The sequence below is a fragment of the Meriones unguiculatus genome, chromosome 3, assembly GCF_030254825.1.
Source record: "Meriones unguiculatus strain TT.TT164.6M chromosome 3, Bangor_MerUng_6.1, whole genome shotgun sequence".
Classification (NCBI taxonomy): Eukaryota; Metazoa; Chordata; class Mammalia; order Rodentia; family Muridae; genus Meriones; species Meriones unguiculatus.
In genome coordinates, this window is record NC_083351.1 from 69,512,967 (window position 1) to 69,539,644 (window position 26,678).

General features: G+C 45.5%; 2 protein-coding genes and 1 non-coding gene across 6 annotated transcripts in view; 2 read left to right on the top strand and 1 right to left on the bottom strand.

The window, feature by feature from the left end:
- On the bottom strand, positions 1-9,271 carry Rab19 (RAB19, member RAS oncogene family). 2 transcript variants are annotated; one of them, XM_021632155.2, is made up of 4 exons: positions 8,988-9,271; positions 6,692-6,904; positions 2,770-2,953; positions 1-1,695 (listed from the first exon to the last, which is right to left on the bottom strand). In XM_021632155.2, the coding sequence occupies exons 2-4, from the start codon at positions 6,890-6,892 to the stop codon at positions 1,427-1,429; spliced, it is 654 nt and encodes a 217-aa protein (XP_021487830.1). In that variant the 5' UTR covers positions 6,893-6,904; positions 8,988-9,271; the 3' UTR covers positions 1-1,426. The 2 variants fall into 2 exon arrangements, with proteins under 2 accessions (XP_021487830.1, XP_060236138.1); XM_060380155.1 differs by having other exon boundaries at positions 6,692-6,915.
- On the top strand, positions 5,532-5,721 carry LOC132653314 (U2 spliceosomal RNA). The gene has a single exon (XR_009591083.1). It is a non-coding gene; the product is annotated as a U2 spliceosomal RNA (small nuclear RNA).
- A 2,437-nt stretch (positions 9,272-11,708) lies between the features above and the next one.
- Slc37a3 (solute carrier family 37 member 3) overlaps positions 11,709-26,678 on the top strand; it is a 37,323-nt gene continuing 22,353 nt past the window's right edge. The window contains exons 1-3 of one of the 3 annotated variants that reach the window (XM_060380156.1): positions 11,709-11,864; positions 21,462-21,621; positions 24,253-24,376. In XM_060380156.1, coding sequence (XP_060236139.1) covers positions 21,533-21,621; positions 24,253-24,376 — 213 coding nt within the window. In that variant the 5' untranslated portion in view covers positions 11,709-11,864; positions 21,462-21,532. Of the gene's footprint in view, positions 11,865-13,529; positions 13,762-21,461; positions 21,622-24,252; positions 24,377-26,678 lie in introns of those variants that run through there. The other 2 variants (XM_060380158.1, XM_060380157.1) reach the window with 2 other exon arrangements.

The following is a 26,678-nucleotide window of genomic DNA, read 5'->3' on the forward strand; positions in this document are numbered from 1 at the left end:
AAATTACAAAGGAACCTGGTTTATTTAGCTCATGGGGTAAAAGTCATGGTGCTGCTGACCCCAGTGAGAATGCCAGACATTTGTTTGAAAGGGAGAGATCACATGGTGGATCAAAAAGACAGGGAGGGGGAGGGACCAAATTTACTGCTGCTCCTTTTTGTTTTTGTTTTGTTTTATAAGACTGTGTGTGTGTGTGTGTGTGTGTGTGTGTGTGTGTGTGTGTATGTGTATACTATGAGCATGTGAGTGCAGGCTCTTGTGAAGTTCAGAGGAAACCATCAGATCCCCTGGAGCTAGAGTTACAGGCTGTTGTGAACAGCCTAACACGGTGCCAGGAACCAAGTCAGATCCTCTGCATGAAGGGTACCTGCTAATAACGGAGCCATTTCTTCAGCTCTGGTCTGAGCTTTTGATCCTCCTGCCTCAGTCTCTTGAGTAGTTGAGAGTACAGGAGTAACAGGTCTGTACCACCAAGCCCTGCTGTTAAATATGGTATTAAGACAGGGCCTCATGCAGACCTGGGCTGGTCTCGAATTCAGTATGTAGCCAGGATGACCTTCAATTTCAGGATGGCCTCCACTTTCCAGGAGCTGGGATCAGCCCCACGCTGCATGCTTGGCCCTCCCTTATGTTTGTATCAGTTCATCGTCGTTTATTTCTTTGTTTTTAAAGTGTCGGGGACTAAGCCTAAGACATTGTACATGCTTGCGAAGTGCTCTACCACTGAGCATCACCCTAAACCTCTATGTCGCTCTGAAAGTGGGGACTACTCCACTCCAGGAAGACATCTTTGGCCACATCTTATGGGAGGCGACACAATACTGGTTTGCTAGTGATCTATAGCACAATTTAATGTCAATGCAGAGCTGACTTTTGTATAGTGGATAATTTGATGTTTTAGGAACTCGTGGAAGGCATCTCTTCCATCCCTGTGGTCAAACAGATTGACAGAGGGGAAGCCAGTTCCATCTGCCTCCTGGTTCCTGACCATTTGGCAAGAAGGCATTTCTGGCTTTTAGGTCAACAGGACTTGTTCCTCGGGAAGAAGACCTGGACGTGACCATCAGGAAGCAGTCTGGCTTTTCATTACAGGCTTTCCCCGTGCCTGGGCTGTTCCCAAATCCAGAATGTTCCAAACATCCTCTGCATGTTCCTGCTCTCTCTTCCCTTCACTAGTGTCTTTGGACATCAGAGAAGCAAACTCCATGATAAACACTTGGGATGCTGGGAGCAGTGGACAGAACGGGAAAAGGCCATCCTAACCCTCTTCCCGCCTGAAGTTTATTTCACAAGGAGTCTGTGAAGATGGTGGCATCCCTTTCTTCGTTCTGTGCTGCCCATCTCCGCCAGGATTAAGGCTCAGCCTGCAATGCCACTGGGTGATGCTGGTCTGGGTACTCTGGCTTCTGCGCGGGCCCACACGTGTTCAACAAGTACAGCGGGTGCTCTTGCTGGGGGCCGGGGCCACCAGGACTGGGCTGGAGTCCTGGGACAGACCTTGCTGGGTGCTTTCCCCATAGAGGTGCAGGCTGTTGCGGGCAATCAGCTCCTTCGCCATGAGCACAAAGACTTCATCTATGTTCCTGGACTCCTTGGCAGATGTCTCCAAGACAGCCAAGAGGCCGTACTTCTCGGCCAATGTGCAGGCGTCCTCAAACAAGACATGCCGCTCCTCCCACAGGTCTGATTTGTTCCCTGCAGGTAAAGGTGTGTGAATGCAACATAGCTGAGTTTATCAGAACAAACTCACTTTCTTCCCTCTCCCTTTCCCTCCCATCTTGTGCTTCTATTATTATTATTTATGGCTTTTCGAGAAAGGGTTTCTCTATGTAGCCTTGGCTGTCCTGGACTTGCTTTGTTGACCAGGCTGGCCTGGAACTTACAGAGATCCACTAGCCTCTGCCTCCTCGAGTGCTGAGATTACAGGCATGTGCCACCACGCCTGGCTTGTGCTTTTTAAACTAAAAAAGCAAAAACAAAAACATTTACTTACTGTGTTGGGAGTGTGGTGCAGTCACATGCCACAGCACATACATGGAGGTCAGAGGACAACATGTAAGAGTTATTTCTCTTGGGATACTGAGGCTCGGTGGCAAGCGTCCTAATCACTTAGCCATCTTGCCTAGCTCCTCTGTGTTCTTTGAGACGGGTTATCATGGAGCCCAGGCTAGCCATAAGGAATTGGCCTAGTCCCTGCTGATGTTCTTAGAGAACACTAAATGCACCAGACTTGAATCTGACAAATTCTGAACTCTGAAATATTTGTCCCTAGCTACCCTGCCCAGCACTTTGATTGACATTTTAGGAGAAATCCTATATGCCAAAGAGCTTTATAAGGCAGACAATCCATGTAACCGACCACAAGAAGTTTCCTCCCAAACTCCTTACTCTTTTTTTTGAGACAAGGTTTCAGTGAACTTGGACCTCACTGACTCAGATACACTGGCTGGCCAATGAACCATATGGATCCTCCCGTTTCCCTGCACTGGGATGACCGATGTTTGACATGGGTTTTGAGGCTCTGAACTGAGTCTTCTGACTGAAGCATCTCCCTGGACCCTCCTTTTTTTTTTTTTTTTTTAAAGAGAGTTTCACTCTCTTACTTGTACTAGCCTTGAACTCTCAATTTTCCTGCCTCATCATACAGAGATCTGGAATTACATGATTGTGCCCTCAGACTTTTAGAGTTTCATAGTCTGCTACTGAGGAAAGCAAGCTGAGCACGGGCAGAGTTGGGCCAAGAAACTAGCTGCTTGGAAAGCACCCTACCGATCAGCATGATGACCAAGGTAGCTGCTCCATATTTTTCTATCTCGTGAATCCAGTGAGGGACAGACTCGAATGTGGACCGTCGTGTGAGGTCATAGGCGATGATGGCTGCGTGGGCGCTTCGGTAGTAGCTTTGGGTGATGGTACGGAAGCGCTCCTGGCCTGCAGTGTCCCACACCTGCATCTACAGAAGGACAGAAGAGATGACGGCGCCTCACAAGATGATATCCCTTCATTGACGCCATCTTACAAATAGTGTCCCGTGGGCTGGCAAGATGGCTCAGTGGGAGAAGGTTCTGCGCTGAGCCCGAGAACAAGAGTTTAACCCGGGACCCACGTGGTGAAGGGAAAGAACCTGCTCTGGAGGCTTTTGCTCTTTTCGCATACACATGGTGGCAGACGTGCCGCACAGCCACAGGCGCACCGAGCAAATATAGACCACAACATACTTTTTAAAAGAAGAAATAAATTCCTGGGGCTTATTTCAATGCACTGAGTAGGGCCAGGCAGGGCCAAGATGTGCTGTCTTGTTTAGCAAGCACCTTGAGGTCTCTTCCACTGATAGGAGGAGCTATTTATTCCTGAGTCTTTTCTTTTGACTTTTGGCCTCAAACGTCCCTTGGCCTAGACTTTTGGGTTCATATTTCAAGTTTACCCATTAGGAAGAATTCTGCACTGATTTTAAAGGACCACTCAGACTGTTCACATTCGGGAGCATCCTTACCACAGTACTTTCCAGGTCACAGTCTGAAGCATTGATCACGTCAGTACCACTCACACACCTTTCAATAGTGTCTAAACTTGAAACAAAAACCTCAGATTTCTTTTCTGTGTAAGTATTTTACTTGCATGTATGTATGTCTGTGTGCACGTGTGCACCACACATGTGCCTGGTGTCCACAGAGGTCAAGAGGGCATCAGATACTTTTGAACTAGAGGTTGTGGACTGAAATGCGTTGTTGTGAGCTGTCATGTGGGCGACGGGAATTAAACCTGGGTCTTTTTCAAGAGAAGCGAGCGCTGTTAACCACTCAGCCATCTCTCCACACCTGTGTACAAGTTTTTGGTTTTTAAGATAGTCTCATGTGGCCCAACCTGGTCTTAGACTCAGTATGTAGCTGAGGTTGGCCTGAAACTCTTGATCTTCCTGCTCTCACTTCCCAAGTGCTGAGATCACAAGCATGGGTCTCTGCTCACCAGCATATGCTCATAACACTTATGGAAAGACTGATCTTTCGGCCTGGCTTGGTGTCTGTAATCCCAGCTATTCAGAAGGCCAACACAAGAGGATGAAAAGTCCAAAGCCTGCCTGTGCCACAAAGCAAGTTCAATGCCAGCTTGACTTCGCCTTTTTGCGTACATTTTGCTTTTGAGATAGGGTCTGGCTAAGACGTACCTCAGTGGGATGGTGTTTGCTTAACATGTACAAAGCCCTGGTCACAATCCCGAGTACCAGGAAAGAAAAATGTATGTCTAGGGTTGGGTGCCACACACGTGCCGTGATGTGCGTGTGGAGGTCAGAAGGCAACTTATGTCTAGGTCATCAGGTTTGATGGCGAGTGCAGAGTCATCTTGCCAGCCCATCTCTCCTTTTATCTGTTAAAGAAAAAAATGCCAACATGCCACCAACCAGGAGGGAATAGAAAAATGAGTCATCTTCGCTGGGATTCAATAATTATCAATTTTCCTCTTTTTGGATTCCTTAGAACTGTTCTTTGATAGCAGTCCCTTCAGCTGGACTTAAATGGTAGCTATTTTCTTTCTAAGTTTTGTTGTTTTTGTTTTTTGAGACAGAGTTTCTCTGTGTAGCCTTGGCTGTCCTTACTTTGTAGACCCAGCTGGCCTTGAGCTCACAGCAATCCACCTGCCTCTGTCTCCCTGAGTGCTGGGATAACAGGCTTGAACCACTACACCCGGCTTCTTTTTAGTTTTTTTGAGACAGGGTCTCACTAGGTTACCCTGGATGGCTCAGAACTCACTAAGCAGACAATCTGCTGGCTTCACATTTGCTGTTCTCCTCCTGCCTCCTCTTTTTAATTCTGGACTAACTACTACTCCAAGCTGCAAACTGACATTCATTTACATAATCACACCACCATCGCTGCCAACAGCTCCCTGGTGTCATTTATTAGCTATACCATACTACAATGAAAAATATATTTTAAAATATTTATTTACTTATTTATTATGAGGCAGGGTCTCTGTAGCCCATGCTGGGTCCATACTTATGGTCTTCCTTCTCCAGTGTCTTCAGTACCAAGATTACAGGGATGTGACAGCATTTGCCATTATCTTTTAGTTCTTTGAGAAAAATAGTGGCTGTCTACATGTAAACCTGTGCTTGAATTATTTTTTATTACATTTTATTTATGGTGTGCATGTCCTCCGTGGTGCACATATGTGTGGGGTCAGCAGGGAAATGATCCAGATAAGGTGAGAATAAAACTTACTTTAGCCCAACTTAGCCTGCGCTAGGCCAAAGCGCTGGAGCCTGATGCCAGGCTGTTTATTTTGGCTATAATTAAGCACAGCACCATTTTGGGAAAATATGTTTTCTGATGACAATTAACTCAGTCCTGTACATACAACAAAGCTTAAGACATGTTTACTTTGAGACATTTTACACAATATAAATGGCTTCTTCCGTGATGATGGGCTCTGCTGGCTTGCAAACAGCGCTCAAGGTTTAGAGTCTAAGGCGAATGATTAAGGTAAAACCTCGCTCTTAAGGATGGCTTTAATGGTCTTAGAAACAATGCTTAGTCGCTTCTCGGCCTTTTGGCTAAGATCGAGTGTAGTGTCTGTTCTTCTCACTTTAATATCCGATACATCCTCTATCTAAGACAATATATTAAATGGATTTTTGGAACTAGGAGTTGGCATAGGAGCTTGCTCTGTCCACTCCACGCATCAACCTGGTATTGAAGTACCTCCAGGAATGCTACACCCCGTCGGGAAAATTAAAAAAAAAAACAAACAAAAAACAATGCTCAAGATTTAGGGGGAAAGGGTCTGGGGTAAACAAAATACAGATTACTGGGGATCTAGGTGAAGCCTCTTTTCACAGAAAGCAAAGGGTCACCAGGTTATAAACCATTATCTCTTGTTAGCATTTCCAGAGGAAGACAGGTAAATCTCCTGCCTTTGAAGAGATAAGCCCCTGTGTTTACTTTTCCTGGCTTCTCCAGTGCTTATCTGTGTGTACAAGGACCTCTTAACCACTACATGCGTGTGGGGAAGAACAGAGGAACAGAGGGAAGGGACTCGGGTCATCAGACTTGGGGGACAAGCTATCGCGCTATTACAAAATTTTGTTGTTACAAAATTTGTGAAACAAGTTTTTTTTTTTATTTTTTTCTATTCTATGGCCACTTTTTAATATTTGGTCATTGGTCTTTTGTCTGTATAGCTCTGGGGGGCCTTGAATTCACAGAGGTCCAGTTGCCTCTGCCTAAAGCATGCACTACCACAGCTAGCTCTGGTTATTTTGAGACAGGGTTTTTATTATGTAGCTTAGCGTGGTTTGGCCCAGGCTGGCCTGAATCTGTTCACCTCGGTCTTATGCTGGGGTTATAGATATGTACTAACACATAGTCTTCTCTTAGTCATTTATCAAAGTTCTTTTCATATTAAAGAACCTTAGCTCTTCCTCATATTGCAAATATTTCTAGTTTGTCATTCCTCCTTTGACTATCATATTTTTGGTCTGTAGTAATTATGACCTTTAGGTAGACTTAGCAATCTCTTCTTTTATGGCTTCTGTGTTTATACCTTACTTAAAATGGGGACTCGGGCTAACTAAAACAACAACAACAAAAGGACAAAACAAAAACAAAACAAAACAAAAAAACCCCACCAAAACCAAAGCGCAGCGCTCCCCCCTGTTGGGATCAGCAAGCTGACACCGCCTTGGCCCTCTGACCTTCACTTTCTTGCCATCTATCTCCAGGGAGCGAACTGTGAAGTCCACCCCAATGGTGTTCTGCTGTGACTCGCTGTAGACCCCAGATTTGAAATGCTGAACCACACACGTCTTCCCCACGTTGGAATCTCCAATGAGGATGATCTTGAACAAATAGTCCACATTCTCATCTGCTGCTCTGACTGAGCTGGAGAACTGCATGGCTCTGGCTTCCTAAAACGGACCTCGGAAGGAAAGACGACATTCAGTGTTCCGCCAGTGAGCACCTGCCAGGCTCCAGCACAGAGGATCCAACAAGACAAACTGGGTAGCACTCCATTTTTCTCAACCAGAAAATTAGAATTTTGAGGATATTAAAAATTAAAATTGCAGTCAGAATGATATGGCAGGGCCAGGTGTGGTGGCTCACAACTTTAATCCCAGCACTCAGTAGAGGTAGGTGGATCTCTATGAGTTCAAGGCTAGCCTGGTCTACCTAGCAAGCTCCAAGATAGCTAAAGCTACATAGTGAAAGTCAGGATCTGGGGGAAAGAACATGATGGGAAATTTTAGTATGAAAAAAGAAAACTTAAAAGTTTCTAATGATTTTATTTGAATCATAAATTCAATGATTATCAGAATTAGCCAGAGGTGATGATTAAAAATATGTATTCTCAAGCCGGGTGGTGGTAGAGCACTTCTTTAATCCTAGTACTTGGGAGGCAGAGGCAGGCAGATCTCTGTGAGTTCGAGGCCAGCCTGGTGTACAGAGAGTTCCAGGACAGTCATAGATATGCAGAGAAACCCTGTCTTGAAAAACAAAACAACAAAAAACAACAACAAAAAGTATTCTTCAAAGCCATCCCAGATCTACAACATCTATCTATGTATCTATCTATAAATTTTTACATTTACATATATATTTAATTTATGAGACTGGAGAAATGACTCAGTAGTTAAGAGCATTGGCTGCTCTTTCAGAGGACCCAGGTTTGGTTCCTGGAACCCACATGGTAGCTCACAACCATCTGTAACTCCAGTTCTAGGGAATCCAATGCTGTCTTCTGGCCTTTGTAGGCACTGCATGCATGCGGAACACATATATGCAGACAAAACACCCATACACATAAGATACAAATAAATACATTAAGAAACATGTTTTTACTTTATATATGTTTACATTTAAAAAAAAAGGCAGATGTGGTGGCTTGCGCTTGCAACCCTGTCTCTGGGCGGGACTGGGGGGGTAAATAAAAAAGGATCCCTAAATGGTCAGGCATCCTAGCCTTCCCAGGGAACTCCAGAAATGGCAGGTCCTGTCTCTAAGGGCAGCTGAGGATGACACATGAGGTTGGTCCCTGGCTGGTGCATGAGGTGTGCACACATGAACACACGAAAATAAAATTAAAGACAATGACAGGTGCACAGGTTTCCCAGGTGAATCTGATGAGAGTTGAGGGAGCTGAAACTCCCCCCACCCCCCTTCAGCCTCTCTGTTTCAGTATTCACCTGCGCTTAAACAGCTTCAATCTCAAGGACCTCCATTTCTCTTGAATGCAACTGTACACAGGGGCAGCTCTGCATTCCATGAGCTGAAACCTGTCTCTCTGGGATTTCTCGCTGTCAGTCTCAGAGTTCCCCTTGTTCTGTAACAGCATATTGAATTCCTAGTCCGAGTGACAACTCAGCAGATATTTGAAGCAGCAAGCATATTCCCGCAAGGGCAGCTACTTAGGCATTTAAGCCCTCCTTCACATATTTATTAGGTCTCCTCACCTAATAGCTCCTGAGACCAAAACACCCCCTTTGATGACTGAATTTGAGATTCAGTAAGCTGCTCCTGCCTTATGACACCCTCATGTTCCCCTGATGTATTCTTTGGTTTTCTCTGATGCCACAGAAAAGCCCACGTCTATATTGACAGACAAGTAAAAATGCACACAAATATCAAGTCTACACGTAAAAGGAAAGGCTTTAAAGAGACAAGGAGTGGTCTAGTACCTGTTTGGATGCCCCTGAAATCACACGGCGAAATGATCCAGCAGACAAGAAACACAATCAAACCACCCTTTTTCCCCCTTCAGCGTCTTTTCAACTGAAGAAAACCATTCTACTTCCGGTATCTTATCACTGTAACTAGAGCTGAAACCTTGTTTCCAAGTCCCTTTTCTCTTCTTTCCCCTGAAAGTGCCCTGGGTTACATACAAGTCCCCTTTAAGCTAGCATACAAGCCCTGCCAGGGGAAACAGAATCCTCTCAAACACCATTCCACCCCCACCCCCGCAGCCTTTACCTCCTAGGTTCACCTGTTGCTTACCTGTCCCGTCTCTCACCTCGCTGGCGAGCGGGTACTGTTTGTTCTCCTGGTTTCCTTTGCAGCCCTCGGTGCCCTTCTTCCTCCTGCCTTGCTGCGCGGTGGGAACTGTAGTTCCGGCCCCTGGCGTCAGGTTGGTGGCCGAGAAAGCGAAAGGGGAACAAGGGCAATCCCTCCCACCTGCAAGGAGCCTGAAGCTCCAGGTAAGGGACCAGCACACACAGCTAGCTTTCCTGGCAGAATTTCTCAGACCAGGAACGCCCAGAGAGGAGCTGCCTTTCACTCAACTGACACCTGTTGCGCTTCCGTGTTCCTTCCTTGGCTCCTCACCCTTCATCCTACATCCTGCCTGATACGCTTGTTTGGCTGTTAAACTGAGATGACACCGACCTAAAGGCATAAAATGGGTCTTGAGTGACTTTTGTGAAGTCATTGGAAGAAAGGAGGTGCTCAAGCAGCTTAAAAAGGTAAACCAAGGGCTGGGGAGATGGCTCAGGGGTTAAGAGTAGTGTCTGCTCTTCCAGAGGACTTGGGTTCAGTTCCCAGCATTCATGTCATGAAGCCCTGAAACACAAGACAATTGTTCCCCATTCAAGAACATTGTGTCTGTGACGCCTTCAAATAACCTTTAAGTTGTGACTCATTTTACCCCAAATTTTACCCTCACAATGATTTTTAGCAAGGTAACTCACAGTTAGGTGGCTTCTCACACCATCTGGGGTGAGAAAAAACAAACGACACTGTCAAATGCTGCTGTTGACTGTGGCTTTGAGAGCCACTGTCGCATGAGTAAGCCTGAGTAACTCGGAAAGTGAATATAGGTCAAGTCCCACCGCAAATGTGAGGGCTGGGGCAGGAAATAGGAACCGGCAAGGTCAGCGTCAGTGAGGGGAGCTGTAAACGTTTTCTTCCTTTCTGTCGGTAGCGATTGCTGTGGTTTTTGTTTGTTTGTTTGTTTTGCTTTTTGTGTTTTTTAAAGTCAGTTGTCTCAGACCAAGCCACGTTATACCCTGGGAGAGCACCTAGAGGTGGAAATCAAGGGTTAAAATAGCATGCTGGATGCCTTTCTGCTTTGTTTTTGTTTTTATTTTTCAATTAACTGATTATTTTTAAATGTTAATTTATGAGAATGAGTGTGTTTCTCTCTGTGTGTATGCCTCATGCACATTTGGGTCCTGAGGAAACCAGAAAAAAAGCACAGGATCCCTTGGAACTAGAGTTATGGCAGGTTGTGAGCTGCCTGAAATGGGTGCTAGGAACTGAACCAGGTCTTCTAGAAGAGCAGCAATTGGTTTTCACCCTTGGACCATCTCCCTAGCACCTTCATCTCCCCTTCTACTTTATTTTAAAATCCACCAATGAAAAACCGAAATGCATACACTCTGGAAATCTGCTTACTAGGTTCTGCTTTTTGCCCACACCTGTGTCTGTCGGAGGCACTTCCCTTGCAGCCTGGGAGAATGCGTCCTTCCTTTATCTGACTCTCCCTCCTTTTAGTTTATTGTGCTGTGTAAGGTATTTTGCTTGCACACGTACCTGTGCACCATGTGCGTGCCTGGTGCTGGAGGAGGTCAGAAGAGGCCATCAACTCCTCTGGAGTTACAGACAGTTGTGAGGCACCAGGGAGAGGCTAAGGATTGAACCCAGGTCCTCTGGAAGCGCAACCAGCTTTCCAGCCCCTTGTTGTCTTTTTTGTGTGCACCCTAAGCTGTAAAACAAAGAAACAAACAATCTGATGTCTCTGTGTTGGGGTTTGGGGCCATTGAGCTACTTTTAGGCTATCCTAAGGCTTTCTGCATTAGCTTATTGCTTCAGGCTCTCCTCTGCTGAGGGATCTTGGGTCTGTTGCTGTGGCTTCAGCTCTCCTAGCCAGAACCCTTTAAGCCTTTGATAAGATTTGGCTAAAAGTTGGTGTGCAAGTCAAGAGACATTTGTCGGACTTCACTGCTGCCTTAAGATTAACTGTGAAATGAACTAGGTACTGGAGAACCGCGGAGAGCAACGTTTGTAATGTTTGAAGACATGGAGGTGCTTTGGGAGCCTGCTTATCTGCATGTTTCCTGTTCATCACGATTTGAGGGATCTTGTTCTGACGGTTGGAAGTATAAGGAAGTGTTCTTATTACCTGGTCTTGGATACCCCAAAAGAGGAGATTTAGTGGCAGCAGTGGGATCTTCCTCCTCCTCCCCTTCCTCCTCTTCTTCTTTTTCCTTTTCCTCCTCTTTTTCCTCTCCTGTTTGTTTTTATTTGTTTTTGTATGTCTATGTGAGAGTATGCTGTGTGTGTGCAGTGCCCACGGAGGTCGGGTCCTCTGGAATTGGAGTTATGAATGTGGGTGCTGGAAACCAAACCTTAGTCTCCTGGAAGAGCTCGTAACTGCTGAGCCATCTCTCCAGCCGCATTTAAAAATGCACTCATTTATTTAATCATCTCTCCAGCCCCTCCGCTGGGGATCTTAAGATGCATGATTTATTTTGGTGGGATGGCAATGGGGTGCAGAGCTACGAATACTAACAGGTGACTGTTCCTACCTATATGGACAATTACTTAATTAAACAGAATCTAAAGCAGAATAAGATCTCTTAAAAAAAAAGAAAAAAAGGTCAGCCTATCGGTTCTTCTCAAATTATATCTCTCACTCATTGCTCTTTTCAGCTAACATTTCTGGCCACTGTCACCGCCTGCAGGAGCCCAGTTAAACCCTACCTTCAGGCTCCGAGCCTCTCAGGTGAAGCGGCACTGGCGGACTACAGTTCCCGGCATGCCTCGTAGCGCGGTCACGTGAGCATCCGGAAGCTCGGGCCACATAGCGCTGGGTGAGGTGGCGGCGGGGGCGGCGGCGGCGGAGTCTAGCGGAGCGGCCACTTCGGCGGGTCTCAGGTGCGAGCTTGCGTGCACCCGGGTGCTTGGGGCCCTGGCCGGGCCGGGCGCACGGGGGACCTCGGGGGCGGGCCGCCGGTGGGTGTGGCGGCGCGGCTGGCCGCTGGCCCCCGCCGGACCCCGACCCGGACCCACTGGAGCTCCTGGTGCCGCGCTGCGCGGTCCTGAGGCTGCGTGCACCACCCGGGGAGGAGGATACCCGAGAGGGAAGGTGGCCCCGGCTCACGCAGACCCTCTGGGTGGGAGACACTTGTTCCCCTCGGCCCACCGGTCCCTTGGCCTTGGATCATGGGACATTTGAACTGAAGAAAAATGAAACCCAAGAAGAGGGCTCAGGGTTTAACAAGAGGAGGGCCACGTTTTGGGTAGGGTGGGAGGCTTTTGGATAGGATGCACCGCGATCAGAGAGGGAAAACGGACTTCGTGGAGAAGGGAGGGTTTTGTTTTCTAGTAACTACCTCGACCTCAGTTGAGGAATTCGACCCTGTTCCTTATTCCTCATTCTTTGCCTCGCCTTATTTGCAGAGTGTGATCTTTTCTTAATTTTGGTAAGACAGTGGGAATGTGTCCACGTAGTTTTAATGTTTTCTGAAATACGTTACGTGATGCCTTGTAACTTACTGAAACGTTTAGAGGAAACATAGTTGTCCGGGCGAGCAAAAGCAGACTCATAATTTCTAATCTCTGTAAACATTGCTTGGTATCTTCGAAACAATCGCTGATGAAGACTTGCCTCGACTGCTTTGACGGTTGAATTATTTCATTGCCACTTGCCAGATGTTTCCTATATAATCGACTCTACCGTAAAAACACAGTAAATCGTTTCATTGAATCCTTAAATGAGGAAATTGAGTAAACTATTGTAAGGAATCAAGAGAAAAGCAAAAGGCCCAAAGGAGATAGCTTGGTGGGTTCAGGGATTGGATATAGGGGTGCTGGGAGGTTGGAGGAGGAGAGGAGGCAAGTGGACAAAGAGATTGTGGCCTGACAGAGGTTTGGAAGCCATTCAATCCTGCCCATTGTGGGGACTGGTAAAAATAAAGATTTGTTCACAAAATGGGAATTTCATATGCTTAGAAGCAACAGGTAGGTAGGTGCTGAGAAAATAGACTTCCTGTGGTGGTGAAGAAGAAAAGGTACCAAGTTGTATGTGTTGTGTGATTGGAGGTATGTTTATCTGAAGGGGCTCAGCCTGCGGTGAATGCAGAGATACAGAGTCTGCAAGAACAGGAAAGGAAGCCGGGCATGATGTGTTGTCATTTATTAATATTTATTATTTATTTATCTTTTAGTTAAACAGTGGTTATTCCCAAAGCAGATAGTTGGGTAGAGAAATCAGCATTTGAATGAACAAGGGTAAATTGTATACATTCCACAAGAACATTACACCAACAATGGTGGCTCACACCTGTAATCCCAGCACTCAGGAAGGCAGAGGCAGGCAGATCTCTGTGAGTTCGAAGCCAGCGTGGTCTACAAAGCAAGTCCAGGACAGCCAAGCTACCTAGAGAATACCCTGTCTCGAAACAAACAAACAAACAAACAAGCAAACAAAAAGAACAATAAAGAAAATGCTCAGACAGGGTGTTTGGAGTTAAAGGGAGGCTTCAGTCTCTACCCTTTTATATCTTTTGCTTGTAGTTTGGATATGCGGTGTCTTCCTGCAAAGTTCATTTGTTGACCTCATGATCACCGGGTGGCAGTGCTAGTGTGTGTGATTGGATCACTGGGATGCTAACTTCATCAATAGGCTAAGCTGCTGATGAATTCATACCAAGTAGGCCATGAGGAGGTCAGTCTTGATGGAAGTAGATCATGGGGGCCTGCCTTTGGACGGCATACAGATCTTGACTTTGCCGCCGCTTGTTGCTCCCTTTGCTTCCGTGGCTGCTGCGAGGTAAGCATCTCTCCTCTGCCATGCCCTTTCTTCCTGATGTTCTTCTGCCTTGCTGTAGCTCTGAGTCAGTTGGACCAAGTATGGACTGACGCCTCTGAAACTGCAAGGCAATAGAAATCTTTCTTTTAAGTCATTTGCATCAGGCAGTCACAGTGATGGGAAAGCTAACACATCTGCCTCCCTTGTCTCTAAGCAATTGGAAAATAAACTAAAACCCTCAATCTGTGCAGCTCAGTCATCCACTCGTGCAGCCCTGACCAGGCCCCATCCATTCCCTAACCCTTAATCATACTCAATTCCCGCAGGAGACTAAGACAGATAGTCGGGAAGGCTCTGCAAAAAGTTTGTTTTTTATCAAGCTCTTGGAAAGCAATCAGAGGTTATAAACAGAAGTTAACTTACCATGCGTGTTTTGGGGGGTCGGGGCTAAAGATGAAGCAAATGTAGCAGCGGAGTCTCTCGTACTCTAGGTAGGCACGCTGCCGCTGTGCTGCATCCTCGCCCTTGATTTGTGTGTTTTGGAGACAGTCTTTCTGTGTAGCTCAGGCTGACCTCAGAGTCAACAGTCTTCTTGCCTCAGCCTCCTGAGTGCCCTGTTGACCTGTGTGCCACCTGCCTGATGCTCTGATTAATGTTATAAGATGTAGTTTTGCCAATCTGTGAGGAATAGGGAGAAAAACCCTGTTACAGTAAACAGGTGGCAGATGAGAGCAGGTCACCTTAGGGTAGCGGCAAGGGGTTAATTGCGGTATATGTTGGATAAAAGGACCATACTTAATAATGGGATAAATTTGGGGGAAATGGATCCCAGTTTAGATCTGTGGAGGTCTGTCATGTAGTCGGTTGGAACCACAGAGTGTGGGGGGGTTAGCGCTATAAACCTGGGAGGCGTTCCCACAAAGCCACGGGACTGGTCGACAGAGCAGAGCAAGCTCCTGGGAGTTTAGAAAGGAAAGAAAAAAGCGCTGCCGCAGAAGTTGAGAAAGCAAGATTGTTAGGGAAGTGTGGGAGGCTTGCCGAGCAGTGGCGCCCTTTGAGGTTTGCGGTTGGATCTGAAGTCATCCGCCTGTGTGATTTTTCTCTTGACAGAACTCAGCTGTGAGGGTACAGGGAAGGAAGTGGGCCAGCCTGGGGGAAGAAAGGACTCCTTGGGGAGATGGCATGTAATCTGGTAAGGAGGCATGGGTAAGGGAGGAGCCCGGTTGGGTGAAATAAGTATTGGAGCTTGAAGTATCAAAGGCAAGCACGCTGGAAGGCAAGGGTGTTCAGAAATGCATCGTGGAAGCTCACAGGCCTGAGTTTCACTCATGGTGTGAGGTTTCTTGGGGAGTCAGGGGAAGGGTAAGTGAAGAAGACATAGGACTGCAGAGGGCACTTAAGGGGGACTCCTTCCTCTTCCAGTTGGCTGCTTAAATACTCCAAAAGCAAAGGGGAAGGGCCTGTAGAGCAGGTGCTGTCCAGTGTGGAGGGCTGCTGCTGGAGATCAGAGTGCTGGTAGTGAGTGGTAGCGAGAGTGTCAGGGGAAATGGTGTGAAAGCTGCTCTGCGCACAAGGTGGGCATGGACCCTTATGTTGCTGAAGTAGATGGGCTGTGAGAATGCTGCTTTAGGCACAAGGTGGGCATGAACCCTTACGTTGCTGAAGTAGATGGGCTGTGAGAAAGCTGCTCTGGGCACAAGGTGGGCATGGACCCTTATATTGCTGACGTAGATGGGCTGTGAGAGGAGCGGTTGCTTCTTGAGGGGCGTAGAGACAGCATCTGTGAGGACATGGCTTAATTAGCTCTCTCTGGGTTTCCGGAGAGCCTGGTGGGAAGGGTAGACTGTTCAGAGTGTTGGTGGGTACCATTGTACGGCTTCTCTTCCACCAGCTCCCATTTTCATTGTGCTGTGGACTTCAAAGCGTTACTAGAACAAAACGTTTTAAAAATTGTGTGTGAGTATGTACGTTATATATGTATGCATGCATTCATGTATGTATGTATGTATGTATGTATGTATTGAGATAGGGTCTGCTGTGTAATAGCCCAGGCTGGCTCAGTGGTAGTCAGCCTGTCCCAGTCTCCCAGTCACTGGTATTACAGCACTGCCTCAGCTTCCCAGCACAAGATTCCTTCAAAGGCTTACTATACTTGGGTTGGAACAAACTGGAAGTGAAATAGGGGGTCACACTTACAACCCCAGCACTTAAGGGAGAGCAGGAGGAGTGCTTCAAATTCCAGGTGAGCCTGGGCTACACAGGAAGACTATGTTTAAACGAAAAGAAAGTCGAATTCTAGGAGCAACAATGTATTCCAAAGCAGCATTGAGTAGGATGACATTTTCTCCAGCTTGTGGCAGGATAAAGCCATCTTATATCATAGTGCACTTACGTTCTTTTCTACAGAGCACATGCCACACACACACACACACACACACACACACACACACACCAAGGTGCCACGGTACACATACAGAGGCCAGAAAACAACTTGTGGAGCCGGTGCTTTCTGCCTTGCATGAGTTCCAAGAATTTAATTAGGGGCCGTCTTGGCTGTAGGTGCCTTCGCCTGCTGAGCCGTCTTGCTGCTCCCACCCTCATAAGTTAACTTTTTCTTGTGTGTAATATGATGTGTAAGTGTTGGCGTGGACAAGCCACAGCATGCATGTGCAGCTTAGAGGATGGCTTGGTGAGGTTGGTTCCCCTTTACCTTCACGAGGGTTCCAGGGATGCAATCCAGATCACCAGGCTTGTTCAGTCAGTGCCTGTCTACTGAGACATCTTGCCGGTGCACGGGCGTGCGCGCACACACACATACACTTAAATACAAATGTACATGTGTGTGTGTATATATATATATATATTTATTTATTTATTTATTTATATGTGTGTATATATGTATTACTATTTTTAATGGTCTTTTAGGGTAAGAAAAAGCCTCATTTCGAAAGTCATATTGCTTAGTGGTTGTGAGATTGTTTTAAAATGCAGAAACTGGGTTTAGTGGTTCTGGATCTGATTGAATGGCAGAGGTCTGTGTTTTTTTTTGTTTTTATGCAGTGCTTGGGATTGAACCCAGGGCCTGTGAATGTCAGGGATGCCCTCTTCCACTGTGCTATAGTTCCCATTCCTGAGATCTTTTTTATTACTTATGTAACTCTGGCTGGTTTGGAGCTCTCTAGGTAGACCAGGCTGGCCTTGAACTCATAGAGATGTGCCTGTCTCTTGTTGCTTTTTGTTTTTGAGACAGGATTTCTCTGTGTGTAGCTTTGGCTGTCCTGGAACTGGCTCTGTAGAGCAGGCTGGCCTGGAACTCAGAGATCAGCTTGGTGCCTCTGCATCCCAAATGCTGAGATTAAAGGCATGTGTCACTTTACCTTTTTTTTTTTTTTTTTTTTTTTTTTTTTTTTTTTTTTTTGAGACAAGGTTTCTCTGTATAGCCTTGGCTGTCCTGGACTCACTTTGTAGTCCAGGCTGGCCTCAAACTCAGTCTGCCTGCCTCTGCCTCCCCGTGCTGGGATTACAGATGTGTGCTACCACGCCAGGCTCCCAAGACCTTACTTTTAACATTTTATTTTATTTTATTTTATTTTACTTTTAAGGTAACAGTGTAGAAGGTTGAGAGTTATTGGTAAAAGGATACAAAGTTTCCTTCAGAAAGGAGGACTAAGTTGAAGTTCCTATTGTATATCATGGTAATTGTAGTAATAACAATGTATCTTGTGGATTTTAAGTGTTTTTGTTTTTTGTTTTTTTTTCCATGGAAAAGGATAACCCAGTAAAGTAATTAATTTGTTCATTCCCTTGATGGAGTCATTCCACAAGGTATACATATTCTAAGATATACTATATGTGGCAAGTGTGTACTTTATTTTGTGAATTTAAAAAATATATGAAAAGCTAGGGCTGGCTGCTTGGTAGGGCTTGCTTTTAAAAGTGTGATGACCTGAGTTAGACCCTGTAATGCAAGATGGGAGGGGGAATGGACTCCCAAAATATTCGTGTGACCTCCATGGTGTAGCTTAGCATGTATGCTCAAATTCTCACACTCTCTCCCAGTAGTAAGTAAAATACACACATAGATAATAAGAAAAGCTAATTCTTAGCACTGTCAACATGATAGTTCTGTGTTCAGTGATCACACTGAGAAAATACTAAAGTTACTATGACATCAGAAACATAGAAATCTGGTTTCAGTAAGTGGGGTATGATGGTACCTATAATCTTAGTGCTTGGGAGGCTAAGGCAGGAGGATTGCTGAGGTTGGAGAACAGCTTGGACTACATAGTGAGTTTGAGGTTAGCCTGGACTCCATAGCGAAATGTGTCCTTATATATTTTTTTGAATTTTGTTTTTGTGTTGGCTAGTGTTTTGCCTGGGTGTATGTCTGCCTCATACCTGCAGTGGTCAGAAGAGGGCATCAGATTCCCTGGAACTGGAGTACAGAGAGTTGTGAGCCACCATGTGGATATTAGTGCTCGTAACTGCTGAGCCATCTCTCCAGACGCAGGGGTGTGTCTTTAGGGGGAACGTAAGCTGGGACCTGGCAGACATGGTGGTGCGTGCCTTTAATCCCCCGGCAGAGGCAGGTGGATCTCTGTGAGTTTGAGGCCGGCCTGGTCTACCAAGAGAGTTCCAGAATAGTCAGGGCTGTGACGAGAAACCCTGTCTTAAGAGAAAAACCAAAAAAGAAAAGTAATCTGGCTATGATGGTGTACATCTTTAATTACAGCACTTGGGAGGCAGAGTCTCTTCTGAGCTTAAGGCCAGCATGGTCCACATATTGAATTCCAGGCTAGCAGAGGCTACATAGCAAGACCCCGCTTTTGTTTTAAAGATTTATTTATTTTACATATATGAGTGCTCTATCTGCATGTGCACCTGAATGCCAGGGAGAGCATCAAATCGCAGTAAAGATGGTTGTGAGCCACCCTGTGGTTGCTGGGAATTGAACTCAGGACCTCTGGAGGAGCAGACAGTGCTCTGAACCTCTGAGCCAGCCTCCGTAGCTCATTTGGTAGAGTGTGCTTAACATGTAGGAAGCCTTGGGTTTGATTTCCAGCTGTAATCCTGGTACTGTTGGGTAGTGGAAGAAAGCAAGATGATCAGGTCAGCCTTGACTACAGAGAGTGTCCAAGGTCAGCTTAGGTGGGGTACCCAGACCCTCCCCGATTAGAAAGAGAGGGAAAAGGAAGGAAGTGCATAAACTAAGAAAGAAAGAGATTGGGCTTTGTTGATTGTAACAGAATGGCTAAACTTGAGAAGCACATGCGCAACGAGTGCTCAGAGTGTTGGGTAATGGCGAGAGCAGGGTGCGCCAACATCCAGACCTGGCAGAAATGGGTTCCTGTGCTCAAGGGCCCCCAGCCCACATCTGATTGGAAGCTCTCTCTGGGCTATGGAGGCTGTACGTGCAGTGTTCTTTTTAATTATTCTAATTACATAGGGCCAAATGGTATAATAATATTCATTTCAGCTGGCAGTCTGCCAATAGCAGGTGACTGTTTAAAACTGTTTTCGCCATGTGTTTATTAAAACTTTTCTCTTTCATCTCTATGGCTTAGGATAAGGTGGTTTATTTAGAAGCTAAATTCACGTGGTCTCACATATCTCAGTAAACATACATACATACGTATATATATTCATGTGGCTCTGAATTATACAACTATCACTGCTAAAGCAATAGTAAGCTCAACTCATTGAGTTTTAGTGTAGTGATTCATTTATTTTGGTCACACTTATCCGTGTGTCAGGGGATGTGCACATGTTTGATGACAACTTGTTGGAGGGAGTTGGTTGTCTCCTCCCTGTGTGGGTCCTGGGGGTCCAACTCAGGTCATCAGGCTTGGCAGCACGTGTCCTAAAGGACTGAGCCACTCAGCTCTTATATTACTGAAGAGCTGGCCTTGGCTCTCACATTACACTTTGCATTTTATATTTTATACTCTTACAGCGTTTGGAGGTGGAATGTGTTCAGGTAATAGACCTGGTTCCCCTCATCCCCCCTTTTTTTTTTTGTCTTATGTAGCCTCAGACTGGCCTAGGACTCACTGTATCAAGGATGACCTTGAATTTCTGATGCCCCTGCCTCCACCTCTTCAGTGATGGCATTACAGGCATGCATCATTATGCCTGGTTTATATGGTGCCGGGGATCAAACTCGGAGCTTCCCATTTGCCGGGCAAGCACTCTGGCAAGACCAAGAACTGTAATTTTAGTAGTAATATTTGATGGCTCTTGTTTTTGAACTGCTGGAATTATAAAGTTTTTTATTGTGTCAGAATTTTTAGGAGTCTTATTGTCCTCATAAATGTCCTCATTTTCCTGAAGGAATGATTTTAAAAGTGAAATTAGCTACATTCTGTTTCTCTGTGGCTAAAACAGTTATCTTTCGGGGGATGATCAGTTACTTGTTCTGCACCCTGGGCTAGTCTTGAACTTACGATTCTGCCTCACTCTCCTGCATACTAGGATTGTGAGCCACCGTGTGGTTGCTCACAACCGAACCCAGGACCTCTGGAAGAGCCGACAGTGCTCTTAACCACTGAGCCATCTCTCCAGCTCCCTCTAGATTTTTTTAAAGATTTATTTTTATTATTATTTCTTATGTGTGTATGCATGTAGGTCTGTGCACATGAGTGCAGGTTCCCACAGAGGCCAGATGCAGCAGATCCTCTAGCGTTGGAGCTAGACATTGTGAGCTGCCTGATAGAGATGCTGGGAAGTGAACTCAGGCCCTCTGGATGCTCAGTCTGTGCTCCCAGCACTGAGCCCCTCCTCAGCCCTGTGCAGATATTTTCTTATTTTAATCAGAGTTTCTTGGAACTTTTGTTTTTAAATTTACTATCTTAGTTCTTCTGAGTTGTTCTTTCAGTTACATTTTTTTTAACTTTTATTAATTACACTTTATTCACTTTGTATCCCCCATAAACCCCTCTCTCCTCCCCTCCCAATCCCACCTTCCCTCCCCATGCATGCCCCTCCCCAAGTCCACTGATAGGGGAGGTCCTCCTCTCCTTCCTTCTGATCTTAGTCTATCAGGTCACATCAGGAGTGGCTGCATTGTCTCCCTCTGTGGCCTGGTAAGGCTGCTCCCCCTCAGGGGGAGGTGATCAAAGAGCAGGCCAATCAGTTCATGTCAGTGGCAATCCCTCTTCCCATTACTATGTAACCCACTTGGACACTGAACTGCCATGGGCTACATCTGTGCAGGGGTTCTAGGTTATCTTCCTGCATGGTACTTGGTTGGAGTATGAGACTCTGGAACGACGCCTGTGTTCAAATTTCCTGGTTCTGTTGCTGTCCTTGTGGGGCTCCTGTTCTCTCCAGATCTTACTGGTTTCAGTTGAGTTTTCTGGCCCTGGGTGCCCCATGAGATGACAGTGTGATTATTTGTTTCCTGGTCATAAACCTACCAATTCAGACTTTAAAAAATTTATTTCAGTATTTCAGATGGTGTGTGTGTGTGTGTGTATCTGTGTGTGTCTGTGTGTCTGTCTGTCTGTCTGTCTCTTTCTCTCTCTGTATGTGTGTGTGTGTTTGAGACATGTCTCCTGTAGCCCAGTTTGGCTTCAGACTTAATTTGTAGCTGAAGATGACCTTGAGCTAACTCTTCATCCTTCTGCCTCAGCTTTCCAAGTGCTGAAATTACAGGTGTGTGTCAACAGGTCTGCTTTTGTGTGGGGGAAAAAAAAGTCGATAATATGTCTTTTTCTTTCCAGAAAGAAGAAACAATGTAATTGAGTCACTCTGAGGACTTTGAGGTCCAGCTGAAGAGGGAGGTGGGAAGAGCATGGCCTGGCCGAGATTTTTGCAGAGGGGAGCTCTGCTCCCTGGCTTCAGCCATCACCATGTCGCTGTGTTCCTGCTCACTTTCTTCAGGTAACGGCTTGCTGATATGCTTGTCTTTTGCTTTGGGAATGATACTGCATCAGATAGCCAAGTGTGCTGGTTGGCACAGGCTGCCAGTGAAATAGATAGCTTCCTTGTTTGTTGTTTTGAGATAAGGTTTCTCCGTGATACCTTCCTTTTGCATATGTTGGTTTTTTTTGGGGGGGAGGGGGCGTGGAACTCACAGCGTCGAGCATGTGAAGCTCATGCGCTGTCACTGAGCTGCACCTCTGGCTCTCAGTTGTACTTTTCCTCCCCTAAATATTTAATAACACCCTTGTAAGGCAACTTTTTGAGATAAGGTCTTACCATGTCAACCTGGCTATGTAGACCAGGCTGGCCTTGAACTTACAGAGATCCACTTGCCTCTTCCTCCTGAGTGGTAGGATTAAAGGTGTACATGACCATACCCAGCCACAGTTTAACCTTTTTCAAAAATTTAATGTGTCTGAGTGTTTTGTACATGTGTAGCACGTGCCTGTAAGTGCACCTACATGCATGCAGTGTCTGTGGAGGCCGGAAGATTGGATCTCTTGGAACTGGAGTAACATGTGGTCGTGAACCACCACGTGGCTTCTCAGAACTGAACCTGGTTCCTCTTTAAGAGCAGCAGGCATTCTTAACCACTGAGACATCTCTCCAGATCTCATCATTCAATTTTAAAATTTTATTTTAGTTGGTTTTTGTTGCAATAGGGTAAAATCTCAGCATTTTACCTGTGCTTAGCCTGTACTTACCCACAGGGCAGCACACTGCATTTTTATTTATTTATTTACTTAGTGGCTGTGGGGATAGAATTCAGTCCTTGCACTAGGATAATTTTAGGCCTAGCACCTGAGCTTCATTCCCACCCTTTCATTTTTATTGAGATAAGGTGTGTGTATATGTGTATACATATATGTATATAGTATATATATGTGTGTATATAGTATATATATGTATATAGTATATATATGTGTGTATGTAGTTTTGTTTTGTTTTTTGAGACAGTTTTTCTGCATAGCTTTGGCTTTCCTGGAACTCACTCTGTAGACCAGTCTGGCCTTGAACTCAGAGATCTTCCTGCCTCTGCCCCCTGAGGGTTGGGATTAAAGGTGTGAGCCACCACACTTGGCTTTATATTATATCATACACATATGATACACACAAGCACATATATGCATGCATATATATGTATATGTATGTATATATGTATATACATATGTATTTGTATACGTATATATGTATATATAAAACTCAGGCTAGCCTTGAAATCACCATCCTACCTCTGCCCTTCTATTATAGATGTGCATTCTTGTATCCCCATTGTACTTCATTAATAACTTTAGGCAGGTAGAACTCCAGGTCATTTTGGTCTCCAAGGGTTATATGGCAGTTTGGTGACATTTTGATTGTCTTGATGGAGGGTTACCATTTTTATTTAGTGTTAGAGACTAGGGGTGCTCCTAAAGGTCTCACCTTGAACCAAGAACTCATTGACATAAAATGTTGCAGAGGCTGCGGTCTGTTATCGGGTGCTCTTTATGGAAACAGAGGCTTGTAAACAAAGGATGTGTGCATTCCGGAGACGGATGCGCAGAGCCTCCTAGAGCAGCACAGGTGAGAGAGGTGTGTAAGGGAATTTTATAACTCCTGAGGGTTAGCAGCCCCGAAGTAGTCAGCTGACTGGAGGAATCGTCCATGTCTATGGTTCTGTAGCCCTGCGTGACCTCTTTAGCGACAGAACATAAACCAGGACATTCAGGGGTAGGAGCCTATTGTATGTCGCCCTCTGATCTAACTGTTTTGATATGTTTTATTATTCATTTGTTTATTTATTCATTTATTTCTTGTGGGTATGCTCTCTGCCATGGTGTGAATGTGGAGGTTGGAGACAAGTTCTTAGAGTTGGTTCTCTCTTTTTACCATGTGCCCTGGGGACTGAATCTTGGGAGATAGGTTCCTTTAGCCACCAAGCCATCACCAGTCCTATCACTGTTGGTTCCCCCTCCAATAATAAATTTGGAAAGTGGTTCTGTGGTCTTACAAGAGTTGCTAGGTAATTTTGACAGCTTGGCTTAGGGCTCTCCATTTGTGAGAATGGGGCCAGGCATCTCTGTGATGAAAAGCTGGAAATCTAAGGAAGAGCTACCGAATGGCTGTGCTGGGAGTGGCCAGTGGTTGCTGAAGACCCAGATGCTTTCCAGAACTAGCACCAGGCCTTAAGGTCGATGCAGCCAGTCACATCCAGTTCCAAGGTAAGTTATGCACAAACAGTGGAATCATAAAGAAGACAACAGTGTCTCTCTCTCTCTCTCTCTCTCACACACACACACACACACACACACACACGTTGTTTTTTCAAGAAAAGGTTTTTCTCTGTAGCCCTGGCCGTCCTGGAACTTACTATGTAGACCAGGCTGGCTTCAAACTCAAAGATCTGCCTGCTACTGCTTGCTCGGTGCTATGATCAATGACATATATCACCATCATCCAGCTAGCAGAGTCTGTGTTAACTGGTAGTTTTTACAAAGCGGCAAACCGTTTTCTTTTTTGTAAAGCTTCCAAACTCAAAGCAAATTTTTGTTGAGTGCTGTTTTCTTTGCTCCTCATTCATTTGTGTTTTCTCTCTGTGTTTTGCAGTTATTCGTTGCTCCATGCGTCAAGAAAAACCTTTAGCAATGTCAAAGTCAGTATTTCCAAGCAGTGGACCCCAAATGCTTTCAATACATCAGCAGACCTTCCTGAAGAGGTACGCAGAGTGCAGGCGAGAAGCTTGAAAGCGCTCTCTCCTGTCCACCTTTACGTGCCTCCTAAGCTCGTTTTTCCATCATCTGCTCAGTGTTTTGGAACAGCTCTCTGTGTCCTAGGCTTTGAGACCCAGACTGTTGTAATTCAGAGCCTTCAGATTCCACCTACGTACCTTGTTTCACACTGTGTGAAATCACAGTTCTGGCTTGCCTTCATCAAGTTTCACAAATGCTGTACACATGTCTCCTATGATTTATTTTTTTAATGATTTATTTATTTTAATTTTATGTGTACTGGTGTTTTACATGCATGCATGTCTGTGTGAGGGCATCAGATCCCCTGGACCTGGAGGTATAGACAGTTGTGAGCTGCCATGTGGTTGCTGGGAATTGAACTCAGGACTCTGGAAGAGCAGCTAGTGCTCTTAACCGTGGAGCCATCTCTCCAGACTCTATGGTTTATTTTTTAGTTTTAGTTTTTATCTAGTCACACACCTTTCCTTTCTATCCCTCCCTCCCTCTTTCTTTCTTTCTTCTTTTTTTAAGATTTATTTATTATTTATATAACATTCTGCCTGCATACCAGATCTTACTATTGATGGTTGTGAGCCACCATGTGGTTGCTGGGAATCAAACTCAGGACCTTTTGAAGAGCAGTGAGGGTTTTTAACCTCTGAGCCATATCTCCAGCCCTTCCTCCCTCTTTCATTCTTTTTTTTAAAAATAGGGTCGTACTGTGAGGCCTTACCAAATCGAAATCGAGCCTTTCTTTCTTTTTTTTTTTTTTTTTTTTTTTTTTTTGAGACAGAATCTCTATGTAGCCCTGGCTGTCTTAGAACTTAACTCAGAGAGATCCACCTGCCTCTGTCTCCTGAGTTCTGGGAATAATGGCATGTGCTACCCAGCCTGGCTACTTTTTCCTTGCTTCCTTTTCTTTCTGTTTTTTTAAGACAGGGTTTCTTTGTGTAACAGAGTCCTGACTGTTCTGGACTCACTTTGTAGATCAGGCTAGTCTTGAACTCACAGAGATCTGTCTGTGCCTCCCAAGTACTTGAATTAAAGGTGTGCATCATGACACCAGTACCCACAGAGGCTGAAAGAGAACATTGGATTCTCTGGAGCTGGAGGGTAGGAGCTGCCCCTGTAGGTGCTGGGAAGTGAACTGCAACAGGTGCTCTTAACTGAGGAGCCCTCTCTCCAACCCTTCTATAGCTGTTTTCTGCCTGAATTTTGCTTTTCCCTTTGGGATGAGATAAAATATCTTTGTTCTTTTTTGAAAAAAGAATTTTATTATTTATTTACGTGCTCTGAGTTTTGTTCTGGGGTATGTTCTTTTTTTCTACCTTGTGGTCCTGGAGACTGAAGCATCTTTTTATCAGCTCCTCAGTTCTCCTGTTTAGGCAAAACATCTTTGGCTTCTTCAGTTATAGTTGGGTGACACTTGAGCTCTCACTGTGGGATTCAGGAACAGTCTGCCTCCAGAAAACTAGGATTTGTCTTTTGGGATTCTGAATTGGCAGTCCCAAGACCACCCCAGGTTTGATAGGTTGGGAGCACTCAGCATGTGTGATTTATTACAGGAAAAGGGCATGAAGTGAAGTTACCGAATGGAAACCAGGCATGCCTTTGCAGGTTCTCTCCCAGCAGAAGGCTGTGACAACATGTGTGAATTGCTGTCTACTTGGGAAGCCCATTGGAGACTCATGCCCAGGGCTGGCTACATAGGCGCCCTCTGTGTGCCACATATTAAAATTCCAGGGTCCCTAGAAAGCAGGGTTCAGGATTGCTGGGTGCAGAAAGTGCTCTTACTGGGGAATAGTGGAGCCCTCCTTAGTCTCCGTTAGGGAGGTCTGATGCTGAGGGGCTGGCCTTGTCAGCAGGCTTTGCTAAGGAGGGCCATCTTTGGCCTGTGGGTTGGCTCTTTCTGGAGTAATCATTCACATTAGCTCTTCTGGAATAGCATTGGTTCTTTTGCTTGCTTGCTGGTTAATCAGTTCATCTTGATGTTGGGGATTGACCTCATCTGTACTAGGCAAGTGCTTCACTTCTGGGCTCTCCCCCAGCTTTTTAGGTACTGACTCTAGTTGATGTTATGGTAGGCATGAGTATGCCCTTTTTTCAGAGCTACCAATTTTGCAGTTTGGATTGGTTGGCTCTACAGAAGTCAGGTTCCAGCCTGCCCTGGAGAGCTTTGTGCTCCTCTTTTGAGGCAAAGCTTCTCTATGTAACAGCCCTGGCTGGCTTGGCGCTTGCTCTGTAGACCAGGCTGGCCTGGAACTCACAGAGATCCCTCTGTGTCTGCCTCCCGAGTGCTGGGAT